This window comes from Rhinolophus sinicus, linkage group LG06 (genome assembly GCF_036562045.2).
Source record: "Rhinolophus sinicus isolate RSC01 linkage group LG06, ASM3656204v1, whole genome shotgun sequence".
In the NCBI taxonomy this organism is placed as follows: Eukaryota; Metazoa; Chordata; class Mammalia; order Chiroptera; family Rhinolophidae; genus Rhinolophus; species Rhinolophus sinicus.
Genome location: NC_133756.1, coordinates 143,171,977 through 143,196,544, shown reverse-complemented (window position 1 = coordinate 143,196,544; position 24,568 = coordinate 143,171,977). Strand labels below are relative to the sequence as shown.

General features: G+C 36.4%; 2 protein-coding genes across 4 annotated transcripts in view; one reads left to right on the top strand and one right to left on the bottom strand.

Moving 5' to 3' along the window:
- CCDC73 (coiled-coil domain containing 73) overlaps nt 1–24,568 on the top strand; it is a 253,095-nt gene that overhangs the window by 110,640 nt on the left and 117,887 nt on the right. The gene's annotated exons all lie outside the window — the stretch shown is intronic.
- Nucleotides 1,692–15,656, bottom strand: PRRG4 (proline rich and Gla domain 4). 3 transcript variants are annotated; one of them, XM_019738519.2, is made up of 6 exons: nt 15,527–15,656; nt 14,758–14,882; nt 9,689–9,852; nt 7,889–7,937; nt 6,928–7,060; nt 1,692–2,414 (listed from the first exon to the last, which is right to left on the bottom strand). In XM_019738519.2, the coding sequence occupies exons 2-6, from the start codon at nt 14,858–14,860 to the stop codon at nt 2,180–2,182; spliced, it is 684 nt and encodes a 227-aa protein (XP_019594078.2). In that variant the 5' UTR covers nt 14,861–14,882; nt 15,527–15,656; the 3' UTR covers nt 1,692–2,179. The 3 variants fall into 3 exon arrangements, with proteins under 3 accessions (XP_019594078.2, XP_019594077.2, XP_074192284.1); XM_019738518.2 differs by lacking the exon at nt 15,527–15,656 and adding an exon at nt 15,197–15,329; XM_074336183.1 differs by having other exon boundaries at nt 2,035–2,414; nt 15,482–15,587.

Sequence of the window (24,568 nt, the reverse complement as noted above, 5' to 3'; positions counted from 1 at the left end):
AGCCAAAGTATGACAAGTAGTAAAATTTTTATAGGCAATGTAGGTAGCTTTAAAAAGACCGCTTTTCCTAATTATATGTAAATGTTGCTAAATGAGTTTTTGGGACAAGTAACAGAAGAGACACAAGAATCTAAAATGTCTTTAGTAGTCAGTCTGTAGTGGTTAAGGTCTTGCTTTTACCTGCCTTAAGATCATGCGGTCGGTCGTAAAGGAGAGACACATATATTCACACTATAATACAACTTATGCTTTCTAAACATTTAATTTGGAAGGAATGATCAAATGTGTGTGGGTTTTAGTCTCACCTCTATAAAAACAATAAAATAAAATACAATTTTATAAATGATCTTAAATAATAGGAAAATGCAATATCTAATAAAAACATAAAGAACAGAACTTTCTATTTTACCATTTCCCCGAAAATAAGACCTAGCCGGACAATCAGCTGTAATGCGTCTGTTGGAGCAAAAATTAATCTAAGACCTGGTCTTATTTTACTATAAGACTGGATTTTAGATAATATAAGACCGGATCTTAGATTAATTTTTGCTCCAACAGACGCATTACAGCTGATTGTCCAGCTAGGTCTTATTTTCGGCGAAACATGGTATTTCTCAGGAATACACACACACACACACACACACACACATATATGTTGTTGTTTTTTTCTTTTTAAGGAGGGCACAGCCCCCAGTGGCCCATGCAGGGATCGAATCTGCCACCTTGGTGTTATTAGCACCACGCTTTAACCGAGCTAACTGGCCACCCACGAGTATATTTCTTGAGCTCCTGTAAGGAAGAAACAAATTCACACATACATACACACCCACCCACATAAATTTGTGCACACACACCCACTCCAGAGGTTTATAGCTCATACTCTACTACGTTCTTAAGGAGACACTGGTTATATATATGATTAGAAGAAGAGACAAAGTGTAAGTTAAAATAATTACCTACAGTGTTTTGTGTGAGACATTAAGAGATACAAAGGGTTGCCTTGTCCGAAAGAACTCATTTGGTGCATCGGTGCATAGCTTCCCAAGGGGAGTACTTCGAAGGTGACCATAGTGATATTCTTTGTCCCAAAGAACTCATTTAGCAGCATTTACATATAATTAGGAAAAGCAGTCTTTTAAAAGCCACCTACATATAAAAATTTTACTATTTGTCATACTTGGCTTTACAGAAGCACTTTTTCTGAAGTAACTTTGCATCTTGCACTTTGTACTTATTTTAATCCTCTTTAATCAATATTATTTTAATAGCAGAAAAGTAAATTACTTTTTTCTAGGTTCTCAAGCTGCTATTTAGAAAATTCAACAAATTTTCAAGATAAATAATTATATATTGTTATAGATAGATAATTTAACAATGAAAATGGGTATGGTATGTCTATTCGTCAGAAACATGGGCAATTATGTCAAGTTCTAGTCACTCCTAGATTTGTGGCCTATTTATTTATTTGTTAGTAAATAAATCCCTGCCATTGTAACCCTCTGAAGAACAAACTCCCTAGCAAGTGGTTTTTTTTTTTTTTGCAAGTGTTTTTTTGTGTTGTTTTTTTTTAAGAGAGGAAAGCATTGATCCCACTCCTCATAATGAAACACAACTGATAGCAAGAGTTACCAATGGAAACCTGCAAAATACGGTGAATGCTATGCAATAATTTAAAATATAAAACAAAGCAATTATATCAAGGCCATCAATTTATTCTGAAATGTCAAATTCTGTGAAGTATTTCCAACTGAAAAGAAATCCTAATGAAGAGTGGGTCTAATATTATGACTTGGGATAATCGAATGATTAGAAATTCTTACTTTTTATATATTCAACACAAGAAATCTACAACCTTTATCTGCATAAAGAATACAAATAGTTCACAAGTTCTGGCTATGACGTGCATATCACAGATTTTTTTGAACCATTAAAATAAACAAAAAAGTGCTGTCTTCTGAATTGCAAGATATGGAGTCAAAGTTTCTTTTCAAGCTGACAATGATGAAAAGTTCAGGTCCAAGATACCCACAAAACTTTTGCTGTGTAGCACTCATGTTTAATCCTCCTTTACTTCTTGCAGTTTGTCATAAAGAGCTGAATTGATATGTTATTTTGGTTCGGGGAAAACGACCATTCAAATAACATGAGTCTCCTGTACCATCAAGATGTCAAGGTGGGCTTAATGAGATGGGAGCGACATGGACTTTTTAAACACCCGAAACCCTTTTGCTGGCCCAGGGTATGGTGGTGGTGGCGAAACACTGTGTTTTCTGGTCAGTGTCACTGCCTGTTCATAAGAAGGTAATCCTGTGTCCTCCAATGAAGGTGGTGATGGAAACAAGACAGACTCCTCAGGTCTTCTGAAAAGGATGGAGGGAGTGTGCCTGCCCCTTCTCAGGTAGGTGGCTGAAGAACTAAACAAAGAGATAGCATTTAGGTTTCGAAAAGGCAGCATTTTTAGGTTAAGATGGCAATATTAAAAAATCCAACTGACTGTTTTTCTAAAAGTTGAGCCCAATTTATTAATACAGCAATAATTTTATAACAACGGAAACAGTCTTGGTATAGTGGAACGATCAGGAGTTTTGAAGTCAGATATGGGTCCTGACTTCAAACCAGATCCTGTCCTTTCATAGCTCTGTGATCTAACTCAATTTCTTCCTCTATAAAGTGGGGATAATAAAAGCTACCTCAACAGAGTGGTTTTGTGTAGCTTGAGAAAGATGTTGTATGTGAAGCAGTGTCCAGAACACTATATTTAGGACTCAAAACAAGCTAATTCACTTTTTTCTCCTGCTCCTGGATGAAAGCTTTCTCAAAGTATGGTGTGAAACCATCCAGGCTTTGTTGAAAGGCAGGTCAACTCCAGGCCAAGGAAACTGATACCACAGAGATCATCACAACAGCTGATGCCTGGCTCTCTCCCCTGTCCCCTCTGCCTGTACATAGATCCTTCCTAAACAGTCACATCACTCTTCTCCACGGAAGTCTAACCTGCAGCCTTCTTACCATGAAATCGAGTTCTAACTCCTGTGCCTCCCTTTCAAAACCTCCTTCATTCTGGCATTGCCTTATTTTGTATAGCTCTCTGCTCTTGCCAAGGTGGCCTCTTTTGTAACACTCCTCAATATGTGCAATGAATTCTCTGTCCTGTCTCTGGGCTTTCACTGGTATTGTTTCCTTTCTCACATGATGTGTTTCCCCAAATCTATTGATCTAAGCCCAACATTAAAAAAATTGTTTTAATATGGCCTCATTCAAGTCCCACCATTTTCACAAACCTTTATCGCTACACCAGCCATTGAAAATAGAAATGCAGCATGGGTCTAGTGTTTTGAACCTACATTTTCCCTTCTCACTTGCAAATTACAAAATGACAATTTACACATTAGTAAATTGATCTGTTTAGACTGTGAAGCTGGCTGTCAATGAAGTATCTATGCATAAATTAAATTTCTATATTTAGGGCTAAGAAGATAATTAAAACTCATAGGTAATCCCCAACTTCTAGTCAATATTTATAATATTCTTCCCAACAAGAGAAAGTTTAGCAGATACAAAATTCTATAAACTTTTCCAAAGTCAGTCAATTTGCATCTTAAAACACCTTTGCCTCTGTAAGTAATGAGATATGAAGTTGGAGGGAAGGAGACGGGGAAATTGCAGAGAGAGAAGAAAAAGATCTGTGTAAATCTAGGAACTGGATAATCAGCCCTTCAACAGTTTAGAGGTGATTGAGAGCATTACAAGTTTACTTAGAGGGCTCAACACAATTCCTTCTCTGTCAGGAATCTGGAATGTTTTCATGGTAGGCGAGTCACTTGCCACGTTCATTAGCTTGTGACAGAAGTTATATGTGTTTATAGGGAACGAGAGAGAAAGATGTTTTATTTGAACAAATAAATTTTTGCATGTTGACTTTTGAAATTTAATTTACAGAAACAATATAAAACTGCATCAAAGTCATTAAATACCTAACAGCATTTCTTATCTACATTTTAAATGATTGAAATCAGAAAGTACACACCAATTAACATCTCAAATAAACAGACAACATCGTATTATGCCTATTTTACTCCATAAAATATAGAAACTAAAAAATGAAAAGAACTTGTTTCTCATTTCTTGGCAGGTTTTTTTACAGTGGAATGAGACAAACTTTTCTGGCAATGATCTTATTTTTCACTTTTTCTTTCTCAAATATTTCCTCACCCTCCCCCCACTCTCAGACTTACAAAATATAGAAAGAGAAGAAATAACTCAGCTGGAAGAATTTCTTGGGACAATAGATGAAAAGTATGTTAGTAAGAATTTGAATGTTAATCCCAACATAGGAGAATGTTTGGTGAACCTAGTGTGAAATGTCCCCTAAAACTCAAAGGGTTGCTGTGAGGATCCGAGGGAAACAACAGATGTAAAAATGATCTGTGAACTGCACGGCATTATCCTGTACCAACATGAAGTATAACTAATCTGACTTTCAAAGTAAGAGATATCCAGAGTTTTTTAATTTTTAATTTTAACACACGGTAAACATGCATACTAAGAAAACTTTGCCCCTTCTGTCTTTGAATTCTGCTTCTAACCTCATGCAGGGAAGAAGCTAAAAGGTTTCACAGAACAAAAGGCATAAGGTAAGAAGATGTAGTGGTATAGAAAAGCAAAAAAATGAAGAAAAAGAGGGGAGAAGAGAGAAGAAAATGTCAAGCATGAGGACACTGAATAATGGTTATACTGTCACAGACATTGAGTGCAATTATTAAACATGAGGGCATACGTGAACTTTTTTTGGAAAACCAGGATGAATGGGGTAAAATAGAAGGAAAGCTAAAAGGCAGGAAGAATGTCCAAAGACAAATGTTGCCTATTTCTTTATTAACCTGTGAGTTTCCAGGATTTCCCCAGTTTGTGGAGAAAGCCACATTGAATAAAATTTTAGTCAAAACTCCTAGAAAATGGAAAGACTTTGCTCATTTCCTGTCTATTAAATAAGGAGTAATTAATAGAAGTATTTCGGCTTAAAAGATAGTGGCTTAAGGGGCAGCCAGTGGGCTCAGTTGGTTAGAGTGCATAACACCAATGTCACCAGTTCGATTCCCACATGGGCCAGTGAGCTGCGCCCTCCACAACTACCATGTTTCCCTGAAAATAAGACCTAGCCGGACAATCAGCTCTAATGCGTCTTTTGGAGCAAAATTTAATATAAGACCCGGTATTATATTACATATTATATTATATTATATTATATTATATTATATTATTATATTATACTATACTATATTATATTAGACCCAGTCTTATAGTATCGTAAAATAAGACTGGGCCTTATATTATTTTTTGCTCCAAAAGACGCATTAAAGCTGATTGTACAGTTAGGTCTTATTTTTGGGGAAACTGGGTAGATTGAAAAAAACGACTTGACTTGGAGCTGACGGGTCCTGGAAAAACACACTGTTCCCCAATATCCACCCCCCCAAAAAAAAGATAGTGGCTTAAGAAAAATTAAACAAATTCTTCCTTACTTGCTATTACTTCTCAAATTTTTACAGGATTGATAGAAGTCTGACAAACTCCATGCCCATAGGTCACATAAATGCTAAGGGAGCTCTTCAGGAACTCCAGCCTGGGGATAGAATTACAACTTCTGTTGCCTCTGTCCTTTGCCCTCTTTGCTGGCATGTCCTCCTTTCTGCACCCTTCTGGTGGGCATCCTGAAAGGCTCCGTCCTTCACCTTCTGTCCTTTTGTCACACTCAAAACTTGACAACTCTCATGGCTTGAGCTTTTATCCTCCAACAGATAAATCCTAATTCTACATCTAACTTCTTACCTTAACAATAAAGAAAAAAATTGTATTGTGGTAAAATATATATAACATAAAACTTGACATTTTAACCATTTTTAAGTATACAATTCAGGGGCATTAATTATATACAAACCACTACCACTATTTCCAGAGCCTTTTCATCACCTGGTTACTATCAGGCCCTTGTTCACAGAATTTGGAATTGTGAATAGGGGTCTCTAAGCATCAATTTTCAATAGCCTGTTTAGCACCTGGTGCTTTTTTTTTTGAATAAGGTTATTCTACACTTACTCATCTGTTCTTACTGAGAAGATAATATAGAAGATAATAACTTTTTATTCTAATGAGTATGTTGAGGTTCTATTGGGCAAACAATTATGGCCTGTAGGAATCTTTATGAAGCTATATTAATGTACTATTATCCTCAAGTAGTAACCATTTTATTTCATTAATTTTTATTTAAAGTGTCAATAAAAATAGTTGAATTCAAGAGCTAGTTACACTGTTTCTATTTGGGTAGCCACATGGCTAGATCAGGAAACACTGTGACTCAGAGTAAAATAAACTATGGGACTTCTTGCTTCTAGAAATAATGTGGGGACACTGGTATCTGCCTCCTGTTTAAGAAGGAAGCATTGGAAAAGCAAGCTGACATTTGTGAATCTTCTTATACGGTTTTAAAGGATCTAAGAAACATCATTTTACGTTTTTATGTAAGTGTTAATTAGGCAATGAAGTAACTGTCATAGACCAGAGGAGACTGGGGAGACATGATAACTAAATGCAATGTGGTATCCTGATTGGATCCCAAAGAAGAAAGAGGACAATAGAAAAACTGATGAAATCTAAATAAGGTCTGGCGATCAGTTAATAGTAAAGTACCAATGTCGGTGTGTTAGTTTTAAAAATGTACTATGATAACATAAGATGTTAACAATGAGGAAAACTGAATGAAAGATATATGGGAACTTTCTGTGTTATCTTTGCAACTTTCCTGTATATCTAAAATTATTCCAAAATAAAAAGTTTATTTAAAAAAATAGGCAGCCATTTTTTGATCCATGTAAAAATAACACTACAGAATGTATAACAGTGAATTAAATATTTTCACTTGGTACTTACCCTGGATGCTGTTGCCTGTTACACTTAGTGATCCAAAGATAGTAACCAAGTAATCCAAAAATAACCAAAAATACTCCAGCAGCAATTAGTCCAGTCAGAAGGCCCATAACATGAATTTTCTCTCTGTTACCACCTTAAGAAAAATCATTAAAATAACTTAAGTATCACAGCCTAAAAGTACCACCTATGATTCCAATAAATTTAACCCTGGGTCTAAGCATACTATTAGGCATCTAATAACTAATACTAATTTCTTTAAAAAGTCTTTGTGCTAGAGACAGGAACTGGAGAATTTTTAAATGACGCTTCCTAGAAACCCTAGTTATGGTTTCATTTATTTTAAATAGGTCATATTAAATGGATAATATTCAAGACTAAGTGGGATAAACATAATCTTTGTTCAGCTAGACACACTGTGATATTAACTACTAAGATAAACATATTGAGCATCCTGTGTAGCTATGTGGGGCCCTACCTAAGTGGAATGAAAGAATAGCTGGCAAAAAACCCCCCTGGCAGCTAGAGATGATTGATCCAGATAAAAGAGGATCTTCCCTCTCTAGCAGTTACTTGATTCTGGCTAACAATCTTAACTTGCCTAGTAGCATAAGTATTGCATTCACTTGTAATGGTAAAAAAGGCAAAAAAATTAAAATAGTTTACTACTTGAAACCAATGGAGTCCAACTTTTATTCTGTGCAAATGTTGACTTAGCTGAGTTCTTTAGAACAGCGTTAAGCCTATTATCTCATTTCCCTTGTATCTCACCGAACTTGATTTTCAGTGTGTAAACAGATGAATGTGGCCTTCTCTGTCTTAGACAGCCTAGTGTATTATTGAGAAATCTTCCTTGGATTTACAAGTATGTATGTTGAGCAACAACCAAACTCCATGGAACTGAAGTGTATTATAAAACAGAGGGTGTGGGAAAAACATTACATTTGATCAATTCTTGTCTTACCTGATTTTGTGGCTGGTCCTTTAATCGAATACTGCTGCCAAAATGCCACCTAAGAGAAAGGTAAAATTTCCGAGTTTATTTAATTTCTTTATTATCATTTCATTTGGTTCCAATGACCTAGACTAGGGGTGGTAACTTCTTGGCATGTGCCACAGGGAGGATACCAGTTCATTCAAGCAAAAGGTTGTGACTCACTCTAATTAAAGCACGAATATGCACTACTGTTTCTCCCAACAGCCAGAACTGGTGAGGGGATTATTGCCAGTGCCAGATCTCTACCACTGTACCTGGCTGGTCTCCCTGCACCCGCCCAGAGCTCCCACTCATGCATCAGGGAAAACTATCATATTAGCGCATCAATGAAAGTACCAAAGTTGGAAGCTGAGGCAGTGGACTTATTACCATATTTGAAAAGGAGTCTGAATTTTTCTGTGCTAAGTGGGCTCTCAGTTTGCTAGGAGACTTTATTGAAAGGTATTTACTGACTTGGAAAGAAATCTCTGAGATGGTTTCAGTTCATTGTTATCTGAGAGAATGGAAGCAGATTTTAAGGAACCATGATAAAATTAGAAAATGAATTTGTGAAAAACAATAAAATCCCAACAGGCATAATTGCAAAGTGTAGACTTTGTTTTCCTTCTCTAATAGACGCGGCACATATTAGCAGGGAGGCTGGGTATAGTTTTAGAAAAACAAAACAAAACTAAGGTCTATTAACACCTGCATTTGAAGGATATCTAGAGAGGTTCCTGTTGACCAAAGAGTAAAATGGAACTTTTGAGGAAGGAAAAAGGAGATGGGGTTATTTAATCTACAAAAGAAAAGAATCTGGGTCACTTAACATTCATCAAGAATATGCCAGATTATAACAAGGACAGTGCTGTCTGTCTGTTTTGTACCTTTTCAAAATTAACAGATGGGATTTAAAGATATTTTAAGGGAGAATTTCTAAAAGTTTCTCCCTTAAATTACAGATATACCAACCATTAATGTTTATAGTCCTGAATGCAGGGACTATATATTTTGTATATTTTGTATCTTCAGTCTCTAGCAGAGCACTTGGCATATAGTAGATTGTCAATACTTGAAATATAAATACAGTAACTGAAAAAGGTTAAGTCACTGATAGGAAAAATTGCTCTGCATCTTGAATGATTGAAGCCTGAGTCAGAGAACTAACTCAAATTACATCCTGAAGTTTACTTCACTCAGATTCATGATTGGTTTTGAATTATAATAGACATTAAACACAAAAAAATCACAGCATAATTGATAATTTGCTAATTACTGTAAGCCCATTTAATTAAGTATAATGCCAAGTCTAAATTTAAGGTTAATTAGCATTTTAAGGAAGTAGAAAGATAACAGGTATACAATCCTGGTTTTATTTAAAGCATCAAATCTCTAATGACTGAAAGTGCCATTTCCCGCCCCTGGCCGCCCCCCCCCCCCCCAACTCCATTGTTTCTCAGTCTAGTTGTGTAGGACTCAGCTCCCTGGCCCATGCTGGTATTATGAGCCTTGGGCCGCTCACAGCGGGCCACTCACACTGGCTACCGGCCACTCATGGCAGCACATAGCAGCACTTGGCAGCCCACAGCTGCCCAGCTCGAGGGAGAGCTGTTGTTCACAATCTTAGCTGTAGAGAGCACAGCTCACTGGCCCATGTGGGAATTGAACCAGTGACCTCGGGGAAAGGAGCACTGGGCTCCAACCAACTGAGCCACCAGGCCAACCCCGCCATTTTCTTAAGTATGATTTAATAAATTTTCAGCCAGTTAACATTATCAACCAAATTACCGTTTTATCTTCATCCACAAAAATCTCTCTGACTTCTTCATAATTACAAAGTTCTTCGTTGCACTCTCTTTCTAGGTCACCAGGAGTGAAAAGCTCCAAATCAAATCTATTATATAGAAGGTGTCTATGTATGAAAGAGTTTGCTTCTTCTTTTGATGTAAAGACTAATAAAGAAACAGAAAGATTTCAAGCTCTGATAAAAATAAGGAAGAAAATTCCTGTGGAAAAAAGTGAATAGTTCTCTTGATGTGGTTAAATTATACCAAACTTTCTTGTATGGTTTTAAAATCTGACAAAAAGAAATATCATCAGTAAAAATAATTTCTGCTAAATATGAAATACAAATATTAGCATAATTGCAGGAAATACTTGAGTTGATTATGTCCAAAATTATTAGCATAAATGAAAATTATTTAAATATTATTTTTCCCTTCATAAAATTATAAATAGCAGTCCAGACTATTTCTAAAGGGTTGGTTCCCTATTATCTTGACTGATATAAATTAGTCTGGTGTAATGGACAGAGTATTGGACTAAGAGTTAGAAGACAGAGATTCTTGGTTTTGATTTGGCTTAGTTATCAGCTATGTATCCTGGGATAAGTCACTTATACTTCAGGGTTACCATTTCCACATTTGTAAAATGAACTAAATAATCACTAAGATCTCTTTATGTTTTACAATTATAAATTAATACGTTTATATTAATATTGTTATATCAAGTTTATACTAAAACATAAAATTTGAAACTTGTAAGTTAATAAAATTATAAGTTAATTATAAGATCAAGTAAAAGACATTCAGTCCCTCCCAAAGGAGTAGCTCCTTCCACCCAACACCAAAATACATGTTTACAATGCTTTATAAGACTCTGTATTTGCGGGGAAAGTAAATGGTAAACAAGATAGAATTAAGCGCAGGTTAACACAAAACCAAAATATCCCACCATTCTAAATATCCTTTCATACTTTAAGAGGCAGACCAGTGGCAGTATTTTCAAAACCCACAAACTTTAAACTCATTCTGGTATCACACAAGCTGAAGTGGTCTTGCTCCAGATCACATTACTGAGACTGGAACTCAGAAACTCTCTGAGAACTGCATTAAATGCTTGAGAGAATTTAAAAGTGTTAATACTTCTCACCGCTAAACATTACTAAGGGAAGTATATAGTAAAGTGGGCAATTGAAAGGCTGCTCAAGATGGACAAGAGAGCGCGTGGCCTGTTTGAAAACTAAAACTAATTTGTGAATAACCTCAGGTTGGCCATTTATTCTTAGCCCCTTGAAGACAGTCACATCTTGTCCAAGATATTTTTTCTACTAATCAATCAATCATCTTTCCAAACAGGTCTGAAACTTACAGACCTGTTTTGTCCAATATAGTAGCCATGAGCCACATATGGCTACTGAGCACTTGAAATGTGGCTAGTGTTGGGCTGGCCTGGTGGCTTAGGCGGTTGGAGCACGGGTTTCCTAACACCCAGGTCATCAGTTCGATTCCCACATGGGCCAGTGAGCTGCGACCCCTACAGCTAACACTGGATTTTTTCTAAGATCCTAAGGTAGGCAGGAAAAAGGCACAAGGCTCATAATACCAGCACAGGCCAGGGAGCTGTGTCCTACACAACTAGACTGAGAAACAACAGATAGAACCGGAGTGTGTTGGGGGGGGAGGGAGGCGGAAAAAGGGGAAAAAATGTGGCTAGTGTGAATTGAGATATGCTGTAAGTGTAAAATAAACACAGGATTTCAAAAACTTCATTTAATAAATGTGAAATATCTCTATGTTTTATATTGCCTTATATTTGGAAATGATATTTTAGGTATATTGGGTTAAATTAAATAATTATTAAAATTACTTCCACCTATTTTTTTTTTCCTTTTCAAATGTGGCTATTAGAAAATTTTAAATTATATGTGGTTCACATTCTATTTTTATTGGCCAGCACTATTCTAGCATATTCATTTAAATATTATAAATAACATATATGGGCTATTTGAACCAAGAGGGAAGCTAAAGTGGGGTCATTGTTGAGAGTTGTTTTGAGAAATATTCTAAGAGGCAGACCGGTGTGATAAAATATTTCTGTTCTTTCTTTTCCCTTGTCTTCTTGAAGATTTTATGCTTTCTCCAAATTGTGGCAGAATGAACATTTTTCCAAGTCTCCATCCTCTCCTTGGGATCTTGCAATGGCCTTCTAAGGGGTCTCCTTCTTCCTCTATAGACTTTTTAACATTCTGTTGTAGCCACACTGGCTTCCAATGCTCTTGGTTCTCTCCTGCCTTTCTACTCGCCATTTCCTATGAATAGAGCTTTCTTTCAGTTTGCTCTCTCACCTCCTTGAGGACTTTTTTTCAATGTTACCTTGAACCCTGATCCATGCCTGTCGTCTCTGGCACTCCCCGTCCCCTATTGTACTTTGTTTTTCTCCATAGCACTCCTCCTCATCATCAGGTGTTCTATATGTTTTACTTACTTATTTGTTACCACTCTATTCCCCTTATTAGAAGGAATGTTCCATTAAAGCAGAGATGTTGGTGTCTGATAATAAGAGGCGCTCAAAAAATCACTATGTGGATGAATGAACTCAACTTTCCTATAGTGGGAAGGGACTCTTGCACCTAAATTCTATCAGTTGAAGCAATTAATAGGTATAGTCCGGTGTTACTCAGCTTGGCATAGGTTTGAAATACTACTCCCGTGATAAGTAACTCATAGCCTACCTAATTTAGCTGTACTTACCACATGAGATATAATATCAGAAAGGAGAATTAGAAATCTGCCTTTGTATTACTACTTCTCAGATTTGCCCAGATCTTTACATTTTATTGGCTAAAAAAAAAAAAATCAGTGCCAAATTTCTTCATTGTTGGTCTTCTGTTCAAGTAGGTTATCTGAGTTCTAAAAATACCCCAACCTCCAAATGGCACTCAATAAAGTCACTTTCAACTTGAAAGGAATATAAAAGAGTCATGAGCATTTTTATTGTTCGTGAAGTGTATTTATACCAGTAAAAATCCTCACCCCTACATTAAACATGCCTTCCACAGGCTGTTGTTTGTCATTTTCTTGAGAGTGAAAGTTCCAATTCAGTAAATGGTTGGAACTTCCATTTGGAAGTTCTAAATGGTTAGACTTTCTGTGCCTTACCAAACTTTTCTCTGCCTACCTTATGATCTTAAGAGAAATACATTTTTTTGTTTGTTTGTTTGGATTCCAAGCAACCCTGAAATTGCTTATAATTGAAAGAAGCAAACTTCCTTGCCTCTGGAGCATCCTGACAGCCCACGACAGTTCCTGTTTTCCCTCTGGCCTTTGTGCTTTTGTATCTGGCTACTCAGATTCTCTTCCCATCTCTATTTTTCTGTGCATTTCACCGTTTCAAACCCACCAACCCAAATATTGCATTCTCTTCCTCTCCCCTGTCTCCCCACGTTTTTTAAAGAAATTCCTTTTAAGTGATTTCAGCTCCACCCGTGGGCTCCATCAGAATTTAGCTGAAGGTCCCTTATCTTCCTAGTTACTTCTCATATTTCCATTGTATCTCATATGCAGATGGAGAGCATTGGCTTCTGTGTGATACAACTCTCCTGAGACAGTTACTGCTCCTCACTCTTTCCTCTGCTCTCGAGCTCAGTTCCTACCTCTGTCATAGAGTTCATGGAGATTATGTGTACAACCCTGCCTCCCCAACCAATGAAGAAGCCCTTCAGGGCAGAGATTACAGCCTTTCATTTCTACATCTCCAGTATCTAGCATAGGGCCTGGCACAGAGCATGTGTTAACAAAGTGGTTACCAACTGAATGAGTCGGCTTTTTAAATATATAGGTTCCTTGTTTACATTTCCCACAGATATCACTAGCCTTTTGCACTCAAGTATGATTTCCAAATAAATTCCTTCCAGAGTTAGTGATGTTCTTGAGAGTATCTTTTATGTGCATATCGTGTGAATAAATGAATACATTCACAAGTATTCTGGGGATCAGCATCTGGTCCCACTGAGAATTGACCATCAACTTTATATGAGAGTGGACTTACCTATACGGTGCAACTTGGGAGGTACCAAGAAAAATCTACTTCTAAAAGTTCTCCCTTTCCTACTAGCTAGCCTATCAAATTGCCTAGAATTCTGCCATTGGGTTTGATTCCTCTGGATTAAGATTATTGACGTATCTTAAAATACACACACATACCCACAACACACTCCTAGAAGGTTTAACACACTAAGCTGTGTTAATCATTAATAAGTCACCCAGGAGTACTAGTGTAACAGATCCTTCCCAAACGCAAATGAGCTGAGAGTCAGATCTGATAACAGGAATAAGGGACAGAAATGTGTGGGGAAGTAGATCCAAAGTACTGGCCCTGGGTAGGAAGCACAATGACAAAGCTGGGTGAAGGATGCTGAGAGCCAAAGCCATTTTTGTTTTTTTTTCTGGTTTTTCTAGATTAGGCTTTTAAAACGTGGGCAGGAATCAGTCTCTTCATGACCTGGAACCCACAAGGTGTGGAATTCTAGGTCAGCAAGCCCCAAACCTAATCTTCTCACAACTATCTGACTACATCCAGACATTTAAAAGTAAAAAAGAATCTCAGAGATCATTCCACTCCTCACCTCCATCATTTTACAGATGAAGAAATTCAAAGCGAAAGGTGTTAGGTAACTTGGCCAGGGTCTTATAACAAGTCCAGACTAGATCTTGGACTCTCTGACCATCTTTCCAGGAAGAAGAAGTAATTATGCTCATTATAATTACCACATATCCGCATCTAAAAAAAAGGCACTCACTGATTTTCAGGAGTTGAACTAGGTTCTCCATTCTGTTAACCACAAACCAAGTCTTAAATATACACATTTAAACAAAATAACCCACAGAAATCAATTTGTATTAATTGTACTTAACAAACCACAGAATTAACCAAATAAATCACAAATTAAAGAATATTTTAGCGCTTCTATGATTGATGGGGACATGTCATTTCAAATACTATACTTTCTCTTTTGAGATCTGTAATATGTGGCTCGAGTTTCCAAGAGGGTTTTCTTGGAAACAAATCACGCTTACCTTCTTGCCCCGCATGGCTAGACTCCTCTGGACTTCTTGTGCAATGAGGAAACGCGAAGGTAGCTATGGGCAACTGGCTGAAGAGAACCAGGAGTGTGAACATAGTCCGGCAACGGTCAAACAAACTAAAACAAACAAACAAACAAACAAAAACAGAAAAACACGTTACAAAAAAAGATCCCTAGCTCAACACTTTGGAACTTCCTCACCGACCTGTTGTGCTCAAAGCCTCCGGGCAACTGTGCTCCGCACGCGGTTTCGGTCGCCCGAGTCTGATCCGCGCCCAGAAAGCGGCCCTGAGAACGCCTGGGGACAAATGCCGCGCCCCAGGACTCTGCCTACGGCCGAGTGGGCACCTGTCGCCGCGGGCGACCCCTGCCTCGCGTTCGAATCGGACCTGCACCATTCCCCACTGGAGCCAAGCAGCGGGGCCGCGCACCTGCCGTTCTGGGCGCATGTTCCCGCAGCTCCGGGACCGAAGCCCTGTCGTAGGGTAGTGTCTGCGGCCGCCAGACCCTCGGTCTCGGCGCTCCCCAAATCTCCGCGACGCTCCGGGCCTCGCTCCCCGCAGGGCTGGGGTGGCCCCGCGCTCGGGCCGAGGAAGCGCCTGGGGTCCGCGGAGGGACGCCCTGGTCAGCCGAGGGTCGCGCGCGATGCGAGCGCCTGCCTTGATCCCGGGCGGCCGCGGAACAACAGGTTAGTGGGAAAGGGAAGCGGCGGCTACCTGGAGAACACCTGGCGGCGCTCCTCCTCCCGGGGGCGGGCCTACCTGCGGCGGGCGGGCAGTTGCAGGCGTCTCCAGCGAGCTCGCGCTTGGCTCTCCCAGCCGCCGAACCTTCTGCCCTGACCCCTGGGCGAGCCCCGCCGCCTGCCTCCAGTTCTGGCCCCTCCTCGGCGCGCGGGTGGCTGGTTTGGATTCGTTTCTAGACTCGGCGTTTTCTGCGAATTCTGGGGAGCGTTTTCAGGGCTCAGTGGAGCGCCCGCGGCGCGTCGGGGGCTTTTCACTTTGGGTTACACCAGGCTAGGGGTCTTGTGGTTAGGTTACCTTGGGTCAACGGTGCTCAAAGGGAGATCCGGAAACGAGAATAAAATATGCATCAGAGAAAATACACTTTATTAGTAATATGAAATGGAAAGTGACGTTAAAATTAATCGATTATATTGGCTCTCAAATTGTGGTCCGTCAGATCTGGGACGTCTCCAAGATCTTTTGAAAGGATCTCTGAGGTTTAAACTATTTTCATTAAGATAATAAGACATGATTTGCCTTTTCCATTTTCAGTGTCTCATGAGTGTGTATTGGAAATTTCCAGAGGACATTTGACATGTAATGATGTCATCACTCTGCTAACTAATAGAATGCCTACATGTGTATTTTTGTGTTTTTAGTATTTTTTACGGTAGATTTAAATATCAATATGTATATTTTATAGAGATCTGTAGAGATCAATAAAAAGTTTCTTTTCAGTATTTCTGAACTCATATAGCTATTTTTGATCATACCTGTCAGGATACATATCACCTCATTATTCTCAAATAAATAGTTATCTTGAAATCTTGAACACAACAAAAAGTAAGTACACATTGTTGTCTTGATTTGAAACAATGCTTTGAAAATTTCTCAGTTTTAAATGTAACAGAAGTACCATTAGATATCATTCACATAAGTGAAAGCGCTTTGGGGCCCTGATAATGTGCGAGTGTAAAAAAGTTTCCAAGATAGAGGAATTTGAGAACTGCTGCCCTGAGTAATGAAGGCAGCAGGTGGACAGAGGACCTCTAGCAGGTGATGTTCTCATCCTTTCTTGTCCAAATAACATGCCTAACAATTCTTTGGAACATCACTTAAGGTTGCGTGCTTTGGCCAAAGTGGCTTGACACTTGCTGGAAGCCAGAGTAAACAATTTTTCCCCCCCTTCTGATCTTTAATTCAATTTCCACCAAATTCTCTTTTCTCCCCACAAAGGCTGTCTATTTTATTCTAATTATTTAGAATCAACTAAATTCTTCCTAAATCTTCTGCAGAAGATTTTGTTTTCACTGATTTCTTCTAGACAGTCCTATTCCTGTTTCCTTTCTCCCAGTTTCTTCCTCCTTGATTTTCATTTGCCCACCTTGTTCTCTAACCTGTTTCTATGATAGATCCTGCTTCTCTCCCTCTTCAATCCTTTTATTATTCTTAAGCAATTTGGATCAGACTGCGAAGAGACTAGAAATGATTTCTTGTGGTTGACATCCTATAACAGGAAACACCTTTATTAGAATACCCCCATTATTCTATTTATTCATTCATGTAGCCAAACTATATCACTAAGACCTAAGGATAGAGAAATAATCACCATAGCCTCTGTTTTGGAGAAGTATGTAATCTAAAATCTATATCTATGAATGTGGGCCTGTAAAGTTCTTATCAAGGGCAAGAACTGACTTATTCATCTTTACATCCTCCACAGTACCCAGTAGAGTACCTTTTAGGTTGTTTGTGCTCAATATAGTTTTTTGAGTGGAGGCAATTTATTTTCAGGTAGGAAAAGTACCTCACACTATATTGGGAGTGGCAAATGGTAAGATGTCTCATGTGGAATCAGCAGATATGAACTTTAATGACATTTCTTGGTAGACTGCATCCACCTACATATCTGGGTATTTGGACCAAAACAAATGAGGCTTTGTGCTCACATCAAATATCAGAGTTTATAGTGTGAGAAGGGAGGCAGATACAGAAATGAGTCTGTTTCTCAGTGGTGAAGTACATACCTGCATGTTTCCCTGTAATATTGGATCTTAAAAAATATTATAGTATTTGGCAGTATGCACACAAACTTCAGCCACTATGGAACTGCGAGATATTTTGAGATTAGGTAGAAAAGAGAAAAGAGTGTAACCAGAAACAACATTGTCCAAGATTGCTGATTTCTTCTATTTACTTGTTGTGTTCATTTTCTTATTATTGTACTATTTGCTTTTTTACAATCACAATATTCTTATGCCTTTCTTCCAAAGCATTTTAAATGCTCTTATTCTGGCAATCTGTGGAGTTGGGCCAGGTATTATGATTTTCATTTTACAAAGAGGGATGCTGAAGTATGAAGTCAAGGGTCTTGCATAGTCATTGGCCAAGCAGTAGCCTGGCTCTTGATTCTTTCCATTGCTTTTATTTTGAGTTATTACCAAGCAATGGAGGGCAGTATGTAAAGAATTATTTAATTTCAAAAGAAACAAGAACAAAATCAGATCATTGAGATTAATGGATTTGGATTAATGTGATAATGCTTCTTTGAGTTTGAGCACACTCCCACCCACTTACCTGTGTGAATTCAAGAATGAAATGGAAACTCACTTTACTGTGTGGGCACGAGGACTGACTCAAGGACTGTGACAGGAAATGTTGCAGTTGCCACCACGAAGCTCTACAATGTAAGATCACATTCATTTCGTTAAAGACACACTGATGAGTGTAACATTAGGCCACTCAGAACAGGAGATGCAACATTACTGAACTTGATATTTCTGTGACATTTTAGCCTTGACATTTCAACATCAATTGCTTGCAATTGTGATTCATCCTCCTAAAATCAGCAGGTGGAAAATGAAAGACTCCCACTGTTCAAGGTTAATTATATATTCCTATGCAGGTATTTTCAGATTCAAAAAACAGGGAAAGGGGTTAAAGATTCTTTGTTAAAAGTAAACATTTGCTGAAAGTCCTCTAAAGATCTTTTGATTAGAGCTCATTTAATTCTATCATTTAAGTTAATATAAAACAAATAAAATCAAGAACAGTGTGTGAGGTCATCTGGTTTCGTGTCACTCTGTAGTAATAAGAACTATGTGTCATGCTTAAAAAAATAGTAATCCTTAAAATCCTTACAGAGCACAGAAATTTGAATCAGTGTGGTTCTGAGCTGCCCACAGGGTCCTGTGACAGGGACTTATGTTACCATTGGTCACAAAACTCTCACTCTGTTCAGACCTTGGCAGTTTTACAACTATAATTAATTCTTTGACTCAGGTTCCTTTTTACATCATAATCTTACTGTATGATTGCCACACCTATTTTTTTTTCTTGGTAGTTGTTTCCAACTTTTTTAAAAAATTAGTTTCAGGTGTACAAAACAATGTACTAGTTAAACATTTACACCCCTCACAAAGTAATAACCCCCCGCCCCCAATCTACTACCCGTCTGACGTCGTATATAGTTGTTACAATTCCATTGACTCTATTCCTTATGCTGTATTCCACATCCTGTGACTATATATATTAAATTATAGTTGACATTCATTATTATTATTATTACTATTATTATTGTCTCTATTTTGGAAACCCATGTTGAGATAATCACGATGTTCTAAGAAAACACAGATTTTTTTTTTTCATACATAAGTTTATTTGGCATCAGTCGCAAAACCATACTTCCCAGCCACAATTGTGAACGGGGCATTTCAACAAATCATGCATTTCTAGCTATACAGTCAACAGTGTTTAAGAAGCATTCATTAATTCTGCATGAAAGAAGGATTACAACATAGTATTGATATTACTGGTATGGTTAAAGACACACATTACATAGAAGAACTGTTTGAAAGTCAACAAACCAGGCTCGAATTTATCCTTCTTTGGTGAAGAATTTGCCTTTGTTGTTTTACGTACCACTCTGGCTTCAAGCTCTCAAATGAGAATTCTTAAACACTGAGTTTTGAAATACAAAATGCAGGTTTTAAAGCATTATTTCGTTTACTGATGTATGCTAATGTCTTAGTAAAATTTATGGCTGTTCTTTACCAATCTTCAACACTGCCAAATTGACAGTTCCTGAGAGCCAGAAACAAAATTTACCAGTCTTTGTATCTCAACTGGCACATCGCAGGATTTCCTGTCTGCTAAGTGAACAAAAGAATGAATAAGTTCTAGTCCTTGAGTTTGCTTCTCTCTAGCTAGATGACTTTGAACAAATCATTTCTCTGAGCTCTATCTGCCTTTTCTGAGACAATGAGCTTTGGTCTGAATGAACTCTAAGATTCCTTCCTGTGCTAAAATTCTACAGTTCTTTGACAATCCTTAATAATGGAAGTGTGCAGAAGGGTCTATTTAAGTGAGTATCTCATTACTCTTCCCTATATGGATAGTCTTGGATTACTTGCTTTTATGTAATTTATGTTCTTGAAAAGAAAATCTTACCATATGACCCAGCAATCGTTGTTCTGGGTTGTTAACCTGAAAATAAAAGGCCTTTCAAAGTAAGAGGCAACAAGCATTTATTTGAGATCAAGAAGAATAGCTATTTGGGAAGCACTGATTCAGGCAGAAGCCCAAATAGTGTTCCTATTAGGAGACAAAGGCAAGAGATATTTATGAGAAAGGGAAAAGGAACAATTGCAGGTTGTAAAGAATCATTTCACTTCAAAAGAAATAGGAAAATATCAGAGCAGTGAGATTAATGGATTTGGATTAATGTGATAATGCATCTTTGAGTTTGAGCACATACCACCCACTTACCTGTGTGAATTCAAGAATGAAATGGAATAGAAGAAAGGCCTTCCTACTGATCAGATAAACTAACATAGTGATATTCATTCTAAACAATGTTTTTAATTTTCTGCCTGGTAGCCATCAGCCCATACTCATAATATCTGCTTTCTTCTTGTTATCTTTGCAAACAGTTCTGTGGGACACAATGTTACTTTAAGCCCAATCTAAAGACTATTTTTTTCTGTTTTAATTTTCCAAAGGTTTGAGATGTAAGATGTGCAAGGCAGTTCCTCTGTTGTGACACCTCCAACTACATTTTAAAATGGCTCTGTTTATATTAGTTTTTTTTTTTTAACAGGGTATCCCAAAATTTCAAAAACACTTATTCATAAAGATATATGTATTCCTATGTTCAGAAGAACTATTTATAATAGCCAAGACATGAAAACAACCTAAGTATCCATTGTTGGATGACTGAATAAAGAGGATGTAGTACATATATACAATGGAATAGTACTCAGACAAAAAAAAGATGAAATATTGCCATTTTTGACAACATGGATGGATCTGGAGAGTATTGTGCTAAGTGAAAGAAGTCAGATGGAAAAGGACAAAAACCTTATAAAACAAAAAGCAATAAATGAGCTAACAAAAACAAACTCAGATACAGACAACAGAATGGTGGTTATCAGAGGGGAAGGGGAGTGGAGAGAGGATGAATTGGGTGAAAGGGGTCAAATATAAGGTAACAGAAGGAAACTGGACTTTGAGTGCTGAGCATGCAATAGAGTATATAGATGTTGAATAATAATGTCGTGTACATAAAATTTATATAATGTTATTAACAAATGTTACCTCAATAAATTTAGTTAAAAAAAATCATTCACATCAAAATATAAATTTTAGAATTTGTGTGTATACACAAATTATGTATTGTTTAATTTGTTCACCAACAATTATTCAAGATGGGAAATTAATGTAATTTTCTATGCAGCAAAAGAGATAATAAAACATTTTTGATTTACCTTCATTGGCTTCTCTACTCTGATAACTTGATTTACACTTTTCATTCTTGTGTTATCAGGGGACATTACTGCAGAATTTTTTTCTGTAATCAGGACTCATTTTATTTTTTCCAACTTTGCTGTCTTTTTCTTAGATTTTATAATATATATATTATATGTATATATATGTGTATATATTTATTATATAAATGTGTATATATATATATATATTACACACATACAGACACACACACAGTATTTTTACTATAATTTTCCCAGTTTTAGCTCTCCCTTTGCTTCAATAGCATATTTGTTCCTCAAAAGAAAGAAAAAATATTCTTCTTCTTAAAGAGAAAAGACAGATCAATGTGCCCATATTCCTAAATTCTGAGGATAAAAGCTAAAATTTTAAAAATATTGAAGCAATGTTTTGTTCTCTTCCATTTTCATTCATATGTTCTCTTCCATTTCCAATTCTATTTTATTCCTTTTATTCCTTCTTATTTCTTCAGAGTTGTTATTTTAGAAAATAGCATTGTTCAGAAAGCATATGATTACCCACATTGATGTTATTTTATACATATTTGTGTGAATGTTAGCAAAAATAAATTTATGGCTCATGCACCTTTTAGTGAGCATTTGTGTACATGTATGCAGTTAGCATCTCAAAAAGCTGAAATACGTTAAAAGAGAAATAGCTTGTTCAAAAATAGCAGAAATTGAAAGGAAGTTTAGGTTTCTTAAAATACATTATTATTCCAGTCTTATTAGCATTAATATGAAATATCTTTTATCCCCAAAACATTCACCTCTGGTATCCTACTACCTTCAATGGGCTTTTGAGAATTTATGCACACCGAAGTAACAGCTGAGCCTTGGAGAGCAGATTTATTGTGAAAACATTTTAAGTTTCCTGAGTTGCTGATAAACTAGAATTGCTGACCCTGTCCATGAAGATTTCTAGTTCAAGATGCTTTTAATATTTTAATATGTTAACTCATAAGCCCATCTTTCCTAACCACTAAGAACTTTGTTTAACGCATTGACAAACAGGTACAGAATTTTAAAAAATGTATATAAGGAAATGTGGTAAGTGAATCAGGGGGAGCATTGAAACTAGGATTTCTGGTTTCTACCTGATACAATTTCCCCTTCACCCTATTGGCATTAGAATTCTCTTAATCATTTAGTCATCGCACTTATGATTCACATCCTTTGAATTATTAAGAGTTTCTTTTGTTCTCTTTCAGTCATGAAAAGGTGAGTTCAACATGTGATGCTGACATGTGGCATCAACATCTCATGCAACATCTCATGCAATGAAAGACATACTGTATCTTTCTTTTTTTTAAAGATAAATTTACAATTATTTAATAGCTAAGCAATACATATCCTTTGTAAAATATCCAAATAACATAGAAGCTAATTAGTAAAAAGACACCTTTTCCAAAAGAAAGCTGTTAAAATAAATTTCCACATAGCCCAATCCTTTTTTAGTGAACTCTGAAGGACTGTTTAAATGCTTATGTCATAAGAAATTGTGTTATATTAAGTGATGACTCCTTGGACACGTGTAATATTGCAAATATTTTCTTTGCACAAACTATGCTGTGATGCATGTTTTACAAATGTGTTTTTAAGAGCAAGTTGCCTTTCTCACATCTTATTCCAAAATAAACTTCAGATGGCTTTAAGAATAAAATGAAAAATGACCCCATAAAATAATTAGAAGAAAATACAGGTAAAATAAACTTCAGATGGCTTTAAGAATAAAATGAAAAATGACCCCACAAAATAATTAGAAGAAAATGCAGGTGGATAATATCTTCTCCTAGAGTGAATGAGGATTCTCTGATAATAAAATTTAAGGAAAAATGCTAAAGGAAAGATTGATATATTTGACTTCATAAAAATTAAACATTTTTAGACATTATAAGACACTAAAATTTAAAGGCAAATGACAAACTGGGATAAATATCTGAAACACATGCTAGATAGGAAATTAAGATCTTTACTTTAAAATACCATAACAAATCAACAAGAAAAAGATGATTAAAAAATAAAAACAGATATAACACATGAAAAGACAACTCACAAAAGAGGAAATATGAATAGATAATAAATAAATCTTAGAAAATGTTCACTAATAATCAGAAATGAAAAGTAAAATGAGATTCATTTTTTGCTAGGCACATGCAGTACTGAGAAGGGGTGGTAAAAAAGGCATTCATTCTGTGTTCACTATTGAAATAACCATTTTAGAATGCATTTTAGCAATTCAATAAGTGGGGATTCTGTTCTTTATATTACAAGAGATTATTGCCTAATCTTTTTGTAAATCTACCTATTGCATTTTTGTATTGCTGATTTGTAAAGATAATATCTCATGAATCATTCTCATGATCATTATCTCATCAAACATTCTTTAGTTGCTGAACTAATGTCTCCTCGTTTTACCTACTTACCATTTCCTAGGTATACCACTAACAAGTTCAATCAAGTTCTAGTTTATTCATAAAAGTTTTTTAAAAATTAACAAGCTGACTTCAATAAAGTGAACTGGTTACCCTTACCCCCAAGACTTTTCAAAAAGTTAAGAAATATTTTTATTATTTTCTATTACCAAAGCAATACTTATGTTTGTTGTATAAAATTTTAGGGGATAAGGACAAGGAAGAAAAATGTCTAATTCTCCTTCTAAGTATACCTCTTGGAGTGCATCATTCCAGGCCTTTTTCTGGCCATAAATATATGTATGCATTATACATGTTGTCAGATTAACTCCAGAAAGGGTTATAAATGTACATGCCCACCTACATATAATGGAAAATGACCAGCAAGACCATAATTTCTCCTTGTCAACAATGGATAGTAACATTCAAAAAAATGGTTTAAAAATATCTTATTTTTTCAATTAGCTTTTTTTCCCTGCATACTTAATGGGTATTTGTAGTTTGTAGATTTTTTTTTTTTTTTTTTTTGAGTTCCCTATGAGTATTTTTTGCTGGAGTTTATTTTAGCCAAGTGTAATCCCAAGAGAGCTGGAACTGTTTTGTTTTATTTGGGCCTAATCTGTCTATTCTTGGAATGTCTACAGAACAATAAATTACCATTTATCTATGGTTTGTTTTTCATGCAAATTGTAATCACTACAATTTATAGAAGTTACTCGAACCATTTCACTTTTGCATTTAAGGCCATATTAAATATCTTTCCCTTAAAAAAAAATCAGTTTCTTAATGATAGTTCCCTGTAGGGGATACAAAGACGAATAGTAACATAAATAAGATTTTTTTACTGAGATAAAATTCACATAACATAAATTCATCATTTTAAC